The sequence below is a fragment of the Aspergillus nomiae genome, assembly GCF_001204775.2.
Source record: "Aspergillus nomiae NRRL 13137 chromosome Unknown contig00001, whole genome shotgun sequence".
Taxonomy (NCBI): domain Eukaryota; kingdom Fungi; phylum Ascomycota; class Eurotiomycetes; order Eurotiales; family Aspergillaceae; genus Aspergillus; species Aspergillus nomiae.
This window is the reverse complement of record NW_015378056.1, coordinates 290,084-300,968: the sequence shown is the minus strand read 5'-3', so window position 1 is coordinate 300,968 and position 10,885 is coordinate 290,084. Positions and strand designations below refer to the sequence as shown.

The following is a 10,885-nucleotide window of genomic DNA, read 5'->3' as shown; positions in this document are numbered from 1 at the left end:
AACCATAGCAAACTCACGATTGCCGTTACTATCGAATGAGACGGACAGAGCCTGCCCAACAGCAAAAGGGGCAAGTAAAAGGAGAAAAGAAAAGCAAAGACCCAAACTCATTCTTGATGGTGCCCCAAAGACCTTAGCTTAGATCTTCGTCGTATGCCTCTGTTGGCTGTTTCTGTCCATAAAAGATGACTTGTTCAGCTCCAGTCTGGCCCTTGATGTCAGCAATCAAGCTGTCAATGTGGGTAAAAACGACAATCCGGCCCGACATTTGGGCACCAAAGGCCAGTCCTGCTATGCAGCCACTCGTGTCGTACACAAGTGAGCCGGAGTCACCGGGTTCAAACGAGGTGATGTTTGGCTGATAAAGAATTGAATGTTCCTCTGTCGTCCGTATTTCACCGGTTTTTGAAACCGTGAAAACTGTAGTTGCAAGTTCGTTATACTTTCCCCGGGTCACCCCTGTTTGGAAACCATATTTTGCAAGCTGCTGCTCGTTGGACAGCTCAATACCGGCTTGGATATATCCGGTACTTCCTATAGGTTGATACCTTCCGAGAGCTTTGAATGACCGAAACTAGGGTTTACTTTAGCACTACACAGGTGAGAAGAGCATATCATAACCAACTATACCTCATTGAACGGAAATGCGCGACTTGGATGGGGTTTCAAGAGTGCCCAGTCCATAATTGTCGTCGTGCTTCGAGTATCATCACCAGAGTCAGCCCAGACCTCGCCAAACTCATAGCTGTTTGCTCGTTTGTAGGCCTCTAGCTCTGCAAGATGGTTTTCTAGGCGGCTAAGTCTCTCCCTCAGGCATTCCCATTTTTTGCTAGATCCCCGTGGAGGTTCGCTTCCGCTTCCATCTCCTCCAGAGCGCGGAACGCCTCCGTGTTTCTCGTCTGATCGATCCTGTCTGTATAGTAGTCAATGAAATATTGCACTGTACTGAGGCTTGGACAGTCCACCTTTCCTGGTGAGGGGGACTCAGTAGCATGAGGAGTCGAATTGTTGGGATCCTCTGCCATCACTTCCATATGGTTTAGCGCTTCATCCTTCTTCTCGAAGATACGAAGGCCTTTGAAGGCGTGACCAAGCACGCAATGGCGGCAGGTCACACCAAATTGCTGCCATTCAGAGCCAGACTTCTGTTGTAGATCGAGCCACCCACCGAAGGTACCATAACGCTCGCTATTGTGAGCACCCAAATCACTTCCAATGGTCACCGCCATGGGGCATTCGTCTTCAACAGGAGGAGGTATAGGGCAGATACTTTGCCTTCCGGCCGATGATCGGCTGGCACAGAAAATATCACGATCCTTGAAGATGCGCACATCGACCATATGAAGGTCAAACCCATTCAGGATATCCCTGATATCCTTCTCAACAATGCTCCAGTCTCGCTTGTGTTTCGGGTCGACCGTGACTAGGACAGAAGGGGTGCTGTTCTCAGCATCACAATCATATCCGATCCGATAACACCCGAGAAGCTGAAACCCAGACACATCAACCACCACTTGCAAAATTCGATTGCGAACCGCGTCCCACTTTGGAAAGATTGCATCGCTCGACTTGCATGGGTAGATTGGGGGGCCCTGCGCGAAACACCAATCAATAATATCCACCGTGATATTGTCGAGATCATGGTTGCGAAGAAGAGCCTGTATTTCTCGTGCTGCATGCTGCCAGTTCTCTCGAGTGTCGTTCTCTGGCCGGTGAGCTAGAACTTGTAATGCTTGAGTTGGCTCTGCTATGTCGTCGTAGCTTGGTGTGCATTCCACAAACGATGTCGTCAAGAACCGTATGTTGCGATTATAGAGGATACGCTTAACATCGCCATGAGGGATATGCTCGCTTGGGAGGCTGCGGTAGTTATAGGGTGCCTCGCAGAGGTTTGGCCCGCCAGCCCTGAAGTATCTCGCGGTGGTGCTGTCTTGGAAAGCTCCTGACATGGCGCTAGGCACTTCGGTAATTTGATGAGGAGATGACTGAGTGTGAATACGAACCGAATCTTGCGCAGTTCCGGGTTCCTGGATGTCCTCGGTGTTGCTCACTTACGGCCAGAGGCGCGATATAGATCACTTCTGTCATTTTGTCAACACAGTATCCGCCGATTGCAATGCGAAGTGTCGTATAAGATGGGAAGTTCAGAATGGAGGAGCATAACTCCCACTGGGATAGATTAGACATATATAGAATGGACATACCTCTGCTCAGCGTCTAGATTTTGATGGCCCTAGAAAGGAAAAAAAAGATCTTTGCGGCAGGTTCACACAAGATGGGTGGAGTAGAAAGGAACGCAAGAGCAAACGTTGCCTTCTATATACAGTGTGAACGGACGTTCACATGGCTATGCCCTATTCACAATGACATAGGATACTACCGCGTCGTTTCATCATCCTTGTCAGGTGTATTGACAAGATGATTCAGAGATAGTTGAGCTTATACCCTGTTTAATGGATATGTAGACACAGCAGAGTGAATAAAGGAAACAAAGAAGTTTAAAGACCACATAATGATTCACTGTTGCTCTGTGCTGTTATAAAGAACCAACCCTAGCAAAATATCAATCTGCTGTTTTGGGGGAAATTAAAAGATATCCATGCTTTGTCTGTGACATGCTAAAATCCTTTTATATTCATTCATTCATCCACGACCCTGTCATCGATCCCACACTGCCACGACTTCCGTCCATCCGCCCATTGCTCTATGAGACAGTCAAACGTGCCACAGTGGGTCAGTAGGTTATGAGACATGATCTGATAGAAAAGGAGGATATGACATCCTAGGGCAAATGTGCGACAAACAAGTCTAGCCGTACTGCGCAGCTGCATCAAAACTTTCAATATAGAAATAAATTCACAGAACATCTAATGTGGAACATCTACAGACATTATGTGATGAACTATTGTCCGTAAAGCATAGATACTTGTTTGTTACATCTGATCTTCTGAGCACTGATCTGCGATGTCTCAATGTTTCTCACAGGTGGATTCTCCGCCATCCTAATTCTACCATCAGGAAGCTGCATCATTACTGTACAAAACTCATTACACTACTCCCACACACTTTAACTTTATTTCCGTTGTTGAAAACCACATCTCATGTTCCACAACATGGAACGTGGCAACAATGGGGATTAGAAGAAATAATAATATTGATTGATTGACTATACACAATTACCTCCCCCAACTCTGCACTATGCTATCATACATCCGTGGTAGCTCTCTGTGGCAAATCTGGTACTCCTTAGTCAAGTATTATATTCATTTAACAGGCATCCGACACAACCCGGACGCTCCAGTGATTAGGGGCGACCACTTCCCCATGGGGCTTGTTATCTCCACCGCACTTGTCCAAAAGGAACTGGGCGCCATCAGCGATAGTTCCAAAGGACTTGAGGTAGTGTTTCTCTGAATTCTAGATGAGAAAGTCATTAGTAACGCTCGATGCAGCCCTCCAGTCGAGTAGGCAAGAAGAGAGAAATAACTAACGGCGTTGCACCAATAGATGGCCATATTGTATGAGCAACTGACGCGACCACAGGTGCCAGCGGACTGTCCCGGTGTGCCTCCTATGCTGTTGAGGTAATCGATCCCATCCTGTAGGTCGCCATTATCGCCACGCTTGCGGGAATAATGCCAGCCGTCTTCTCCCCAGCAGTAGTATTTCTCATATTTAAAGTCTCGCTTCGTCACACTGGATGACTCTTCTTCGCTGTGCTTGACGGGGAAGTCGCTGTCGTAGTTGGGATTCAGCTGGAGGAGCTGTGCGTGCACTTCTTGCGCGGTGCCACTGAGGGTGGCCTTGTCGCCGCCTGGAGTAACTTCCACCTCCCAAGTCGGGGCGGTTATGGGAAGCTTCTCGAAGGGGCTACCCGTAGCAGCTCCGTATACCTGAGAAAGGAACTCTGTGAGCTGAATGAAGATAGTTTAGATGATTGTGGATGGCTCCTACCTGGGTAGAGAGGGCACTAAGTGCGATCAGGATGGTGGTCCACTGCATTTTGAGAATGTAGGAAAGATTGGTGGGTTGATTGAATTCAGTGCTTTTTCGGAGATAGAATCTTGAACCCAGCGAGGTCGATGCCTCTTATATATCTTCGATTCTGCTATTGATGCCATCTTATCTTTCTACAAATATGCCAAGAAGACAAAATGTGGCGCAGTATAGCTGGTACGAGGTCAAAGTTGATATCGGTTGACATTCTGTAGTATCGATTCCGGGGTTTTTCTCCATCGCAAGGTTAATTCTGGAGAGACATTCGGGGCCAAATCTTTCTTGGCAGGCTGGATAATATATTGCGGAGGATGTGTTTTTGTAGCATTTCTCCTTCTTGATAGGGCCGTCGAACATTATTCGATGGCGGATGATATCTCCAGGACGCCTGAAATCCATTACAGGTGATGATGTGCCGATCCTCTGTGGGGGTTGCCGATCTCTCCCGGACCTTCTAAATTTATAGGCCAGTTCATTTGCTACGTGGCTCAGGTACGGGCTGTGCTGTTGATGTATAAGAATATCTCCGATATGTCACGTTCCATATTCGAGATTCTAACCGAGGCCTTGAAATTGTGGCAGAAAATAAGGAAATACACCGGACTCAATGTAACCAAATCATCTTTTCGCCAATCCTTCCTAAGGGTGCAGGCTGGTTTTGTCTCTTTTATTGTGTCTATCTGCGAGAAAGACTTCCTAGGTGGATGTACACTCACAATCAATGTTGCCTATCATGATACAAAATGCCCTTTCCAGCATTATTTATGTCCGCGATGACAGTAGCCTTGTTGCTCTGCAGTTTCAATGGGTTTCAAGAAGTATTGCCCTAAGCGCTGCTGAAGGAGAGTCTCCAGGGAATAGTACTTGAACAGCATTCATGAGCTGACGCAGCTCCCTCACTGGCAATGTCCGCTAGAACAAATAAGGCTCCTTTCCATGCTGACCATGTAGACCTCAAATCGTGTTTAGCTCCTCCACCTGCGTGGCATCTTCAACAAAAACAGCGCCATACTCTCTCATAATCTGTATCTTCTGCTCCATATTCATTGCAAAACTGATCCTCCCAAAATCGTCTGGCAGTTGCTTGATACTTTTGAATCTCAACACCCACACACCTACTCCATCTGTGGGCCAACCGTATACCATTATCTTCTTTTGTTCCTTTTTTCCCTTCCTAAAGCCCGCCTGTACTTGGAGCCAATCTTGTTTATCTGGCCAGAACGTCGCACCGGTCCGTCGCAGAAGATTACAGAACCTGTCTTCTTCGTCGGTACTAGATGAGCGCTGCAATGCATGAGAGAGCGGGAGCGATAGAAAATGTATATCGAGAAGATCGGCTTCTTTGATAAGAACCCCGCCAGTGAGGGGTAGCCAAAGACTGTGCATCCTTGAGTGTCGAAGACAGTCCGGTCAGTCGCCGACAGAGAAGGGCGTGTGATATATGGGAAGAATTCCTGGTCTGATGGATCATCTAGGTCCGATGAGTCGTCTAGGTCCTGTGGGTCGTCCAGGTCCTGAGGGTCATCCATTGCTGTTCGTCGCTGAAAAATAAGGAGACGGTCAATGTTGATGGGAAGTACGCGGCCTATGGTTTGTCGGCAGAGACCTAATAAAATGGCGACGAGCATGCTGCTAAATCCCATATTTCAATGATAAGTCTATAAACAGGGAAAGAACGATGTCTAGTATCAGGTCACACGACCTCGGAACTTGAGCTCATGAACGCGTTCTCAGGCGTTTTAATATGTAGGGAAATTGGGAGAAGCTGCCTACAACATTACAAGTACAGTCTTAGTTCCTTGTATGGCCGTATACCGCTAGCCCTTTGGGCACTAGCCTGGAGGTATTCCCAAGGCTTTTGATCTAAAGTTTCAATTAGTTTGTGTATGGTATGGTCAGAGTTACGTGACACTGCGGTTATCATCCCTGTACGCCAGAAACTGCTGCCTACATACCAACTGTAGACTGACTTTGTTATCGTCCTCTCCAGTACTGCATGAGTGGTGTCAAATATCGATTGGAACCACGTAGCTGCACTGGAGTTTCTAGGTGCCACAGGGCTAAATAACCTGAAATCTAGGCGGTCTTGGCAAATATGGCAAAGTTATTTATAGCTATATAAATTCCTTCCAGCATTATATCAAAGTTCGATGCGACGATCCAGGGAAGCTATGCCAAAATCGGCCTGATCAAGACCTGTGTCAACCCGAACGAACGCCAAAGCCATTCCCATTTGCATATTCAACGAATTCTGACCCAGATAGTTCCTGCACTCGGACGATCAATTTCTGCCAGGGCTTCTTTGATCGCAGAAGTCTGGCAGATGCAATCTCATACGGCAGGCTCTAGATAGCGCACACAACCTAAGACTTTCATCCTATGATAACAGAGCACAAACACTTTTGGTAAGCTGGACCAAAAGTCTCGACTCTACAAATCTGGTGTACTAACCAGAAGCGATCGGTATGAGCTATTCTATTTAGATCTGGCCCCTGACTTTCCAAAGCCTAATCCTTGTGTCGTCGATCTCGTGGTTAACATCAACTTGGTTTCTAAAAAGATTCGGACTGACGCATCTGGCCCGTTTATCACTATAGTCTTAGCTCGCTGGCAACATGGAGGGAACCGAGGCTCTGTCAGATACTGGGTTCAGCGAAACTCCGGCAATCTGGCATATTACGCATTGGCTAAGTACGTGATGTTCCTGGCCTACCCACTGTGGCTGGCACAAGAACTCGCCCGGGCCGCATTTCCGAGGCCAGACCTGGGTTTACTCGCCACATTAGTTGTAGACGGCAGCGAGCTTTATTTGAATATTACCGACGATCTTACGGCTTGAAATTCTTCCGTTGGTGAACACTATCCAGGTTGCAGTAATAATCTAAACCAGAGCGAAAACAGCTCTCTCTTAAACATTGACGGATCTACTCCAGATTTCGAGTACCCAGATGACTATATCAGCCAAGTATCAACGTGGATAGAGACCCTAGGCTGGTCGAATAGGGATACGGATTCAGATTCGGGAGAGGATACCGGTCAGCAGATCGCCATTGCGTCGTATATTAACCCCCTCGGGGACCGGGCTTCGTGGGAACGACTCCTCGCATATATACTATATGATGCTTGGTAGTTTTACTACCCATAGTGGACACAAGTAGTAGTACAAGAACTCTCGAAAACTTGCTCAAATCTTTCCTCCGGCTATCGTATCCCACGTATATGCTGGAGCCAGTCATGGTGTCGAACATGGGTATCAAACCCCGATGATCTCCTATATAAATAGGGGTTGGATCGCTATATTAATGGAATGAATAAGATACACCACATGTTCACAGTGTTTTGTGGTCATCGCAATCTTTCATCAAGTGGGCGGCGGATAATAAGTATGATTTGGAATAGGTTGTTATGGAATCCTTGTTTGGCTGAATCTCTTGTAACCTACGTCTTTGTTTCTCTCCGCTCCAAATATCAGATTTTAGTTTCTTTCTTCTCACCGCGCAACGTAACTTTTGGTCAGCGATTGGATAAACACAAAGTGTAAAGGCCCTGCAACATGACGTCGTTACCTGACAATGCTAATCAACTGCGCTTTCGCCAAAGGAATGGTAGAGTCTCAACCACATGCAGCAGCAACCGGTTAGAGGCAAAGATGCAGCAAGCCACCAGCAAGAAGACGCAGCAAATCAGAGACGGTCAAATAGACCACTCGTAACTTCATTAAGAAATAAGGAAGTACAATGAAAGTGTGGAATGATATGAATCAGACAAAAGTATTCTTATGGTGCGGCAAGGATGGTCGCTTAAGATTTCCTAAACAAAAAGCAAGATGTACATTCTATATGGGGAAGTATCAGTGACTGGACTGACCCACAAGCCTCTCACAGCAGCACAATTAGAATACGAATAGCAACTACTCAACACGGGATTGAACACGGAAGATTTCATCCCGGGTGTCTTACTTGTCGATGCGTTGGCAAATGGGAAACATGCGGGAGGTGCATTATTCTTCGCTAGAGCTACGGACTACCACTAGCATTACTCAGACAATTGCCGGACCTCAGCCTGGTGGAAGCACCAATGAGCTATATAGGTGTATCAAGGGGCGCAGGACACCTGGACACAAGGTCTGACCATGGTCCCTCACAGTGTTACACAGCAGGCCGGGATAGCCTGAGTATCTCTCTTGAACAGCGATCAGCTGAAACCCTGTTCCTTCCTGGCGCAGGGTTGAACGCGTGTCCAAGATCATGGTCTATGCCGGTGGTGGATTCAATGCTGTGCCCTGCCTAAGTGTCTGACTTTGGTCCGCATCCTATCTACAATTTGGATTCGTCCCTTGCATTACGATTGAAAATACCATGAGGAATATCTGTGCGGCAGCAGGAGGTTCTACTATTTGGAATACGATGCATACTGGTCCATGAATCAATGCGAAATCGATATTTCTCAAGTTAATGAGGGCACTATACGTCAAGCTAAGTACGGCGGGCTGCATAATACCCGCTATACATAAATTCTCCGGAAGCGTTGCCCTAATCCCCCCCAATATCACCTGATGTAATACAGAATGAGTGCCTCAGGGTCTCGCGAACTGGCGTTCAGCTCCGTATGGAATACGCCCTGCATTGCGTGCAACCTCACCTCAGCCTCCACATGATATCTCCACCAGCGCTCAGATCTTCCAAGAATGACTTCCCGGGATTTGTTGGTAGATAGGCTACCACTGTCCAATGAGACACATCTTTCTTCGTTTTAACCAGCAGGCTCCCGAAACAGGCCCAGCCCTAGCTTGCGAGGGTTCGGACGAGACGGGGACTATAAGTGCCATGGTTGGTTACTTTGCCTGTGTGCTTAGCCACGAGCGACTTCCATCTAGGGCTAGTTGCTATCTTGTTGGAGGATTTATTTAAAACTGGGCTGGATGTCAGCGCCAATAAAATCACGGTGCCAAAGCTGGACCTCCCAGTAGAGACCGGGAATGCTATGAAACCGCCTCTTGAGCCTTCTTTCTCACGGATAAGAATAGTACACTGGTATCCAATGTTAATGCCTAGGGACACAGCTCTCTTCTCGTGACCAATCTACACGGTGCAAGACATTGGGCCAGCGAAACACAGTTTTCTCCTATTTCGTGGTGGTAATACCCAACATGAGCTTAGGCATTATCGCGTGAGTCCCAGAGACAGCCCCACCAATCCTTATCCATAGTACCCTTAATCTCTGTCTCTATACGTAGGGTCGAGATACGAACCGTCTGTCAGCTGAATGAAAGCCTATACGAGATTCTGCCTCCGGGTCGGTGCAGGTATCTCCCATGACGACGGGGCTCGGGTATGGGTTTTTCAATATGTTTTGAACTCAACCACAGCCTGCAGAAAGCTATATATATCTAGAATGACCCAGACTTGCACGTTGTCTTCCCTAGCTCGTTAAAACACTTCAATCTGTACAATTATCAAAAACACATTTCCTCACGGCATCTAATAGGCAACATTACGATCTGCTCATAGACTGTGCCTCGCAGCATGAAAACACTCCTACTTAGTATTTTCGCGATCGGCGGCCTTGCTCTCGCTGCGCCGGCAGCATGTAGTCCAGAGAAAGCCTTGGTAAGGAAAGAGTGGTAGGTTCTTCCCCTGATCCCACTTCAATGCTTGTATGCTTGTATGTTGACATAACCAGGAGAGAGCTGGGGTGTGCTGAGCGAAAGGACTATATCGATGCGCTTTGGTGCCTACGCCATCGCCCTTCCATCCTACCCATTGAGGAATTCCCGGGGGTCCGTAACCGATGGGACGATTTTGTTGCGTAAGTCAATATGTATCATTGAATTATTGGTTGCTCCGGCTCACATATCAAGGACTCACATTAACTACACCAACAACATCCATTTTAACGGTCTTCTCCTTCCATGGCACCGCCAGTTCCTCTTCCTCTGGGAAACGACCCTGCGCGAGGAATGTGGATACAAAGGCAGCGTACCGTGAGTAAAATCATCACAAAGAGTAGTAATTCCCGCTGACCAAATGCTACAGATACTGGAACTGGCCACTCGACACAGACAACCTACTCGAAAGCCCAGTGTTCGACGGCAGCGACACTTCACTCTCAGGGAACGGAGCGTTCGATCCAAACGAGCCGATGCCCTGTTCTCCCTCCGGGACATGCCTCCCGCGAGGAACCGGCGGTGGATGTGTGGAGTCGGGCCCGTTCAAAGACCTCGTCGTCCACATGGGCCCATTCAGTCCCACTCTCGCTCGATCCTACGCGCCCCTTCCCGACAACGCGTATGACTACAATCCGCGCTGTCTGTCGCGCAGCTTGAGCCCCGCCGTTCTGGGGATGCTGAACAACCAGGCTCGCGTTGACCGAATGCAAGCATCAACCACCATTCGAGATTGGCTCGCAGTCATGTCCCCCAGTGAATCTGACCAGGCGGGCTCGCATGGCGGCGGCCACCGCTCTGTTGGAGGATCCATGGCTGATTTCTTCGCGTCGCCGCAGGATCCCTCGTTCATGTTGCACCATGCCTTCATTGACAGGTTGTGGGCTCAATGGCAGGATCAGGACCCTGTGAATCGCCGGAATGCTTTAAACGGTACCACCGTTATTTACGATCCGCCGGATGCCCCGTTCGTGACGCTTGATACTCTGGTGGAGTTTGGGCAGCTGGGTCGTCCCCGGAAGGTGGAGACGATGATGGACCCGATGAGGTATGGCTATTGTTATATATATACCTGACTGCACGTGGATGTGGTAGATTGAGAACCTCTGGTAGTGATGGATTCATACAATGTGTTTCTTTTTTCCAACCCCAGAATGTCCGTAGAGCAAGTAACACACAAGTAGTATTAAATCAGACAAGAGCTTGGGTCACCGCTTCAAGTCT

The 10,885-nt window shown here is 47.9% G+C and overlaps 4 protein-coding genes across 4 annotated transcripts; 1 reads left to right on the top strand and 3 right to left on the bottom strand.

The window, feature by feature from the left end:
* Positions 1-133: 133 nt before the first annotated feature.
* On the bottom strand, positions 134-2,088 carry ANOM_000244 (uncharacterized protein; the record flags this gene model as incomplete). Its single annotated transcript, XM_015545502.1, has 4 exons — positions 134-574; positions 631-899; positions 959-1,985; positions 2,056-2,088. The coding sequence occupies 4 exons, from the start codon at positions 2,086-2,088 to the stop codon at positions 134-136; spliced, it is 1,770 nt and encodes a 589-aa protein (XP_015412549.1).
* A 1,179-nt stretch (positions 2,089-3,267) lies between these two features.
* On the bottom strand, positions 3,268-4,002 carry ANOM_000243 (uncharacterized protein; the record flags this gene model as incomplete). Its single annotated transcript, XM_015545501.1, has 3 exons — positions 3,268-3,417; positions 3,492-3,893; positions 3,955-4,002. The coding sequence occupies 3 exons, from the start codon at positions 4,000-4,002 to the stop codon at positions 3,268-3,270; spliced, it is 600 nt and encodes a 199-aa protein (XP_015412554.1).
* A 948-nt stretch (positions 4,003-4,950) lies between these two features.
* On the bottom strand, positions 4,951-5,525 carry ANOM_000242 (uncharacterized protein; the record flags this gene model as incomplete). Its single annotated transcript, XM_015545500.1, has 2 exons — positions 4,951-5,086; positions 5,188-5,525. The coding sequence occupies 2 exons, from the start codon at positions 5,523-5,525 to the stop codon at positions 4,951-4,953; spliced, it is 474 nt and encodes a 157-aa protein (XP_015412555.1).
* Positions 5,526-9,521: 3,996 nt separating this feature from the next.
* ANOM_000241 (tyrosinase family protein) lies at positions 9,522-10,737 on the top strand (the record flags this gene model as incomplete). Its single annotated transcript, XM_015545499.1, has 4 exons — positions 9,522-9,619; positions 9,679-9,804; positions 9,857-9,979; positions 10,032-10,737. The coding sequence occupies 4 exons, from the start codon at positions 9,522-9,524 to the stop codon at positions 10,735-10,737; spliced, it is 1,053 nt and encodes a 350-aa protein (XP_015412552.1).
* Positions 10,738-10,885: the final 148 nt, after the last annotated feature.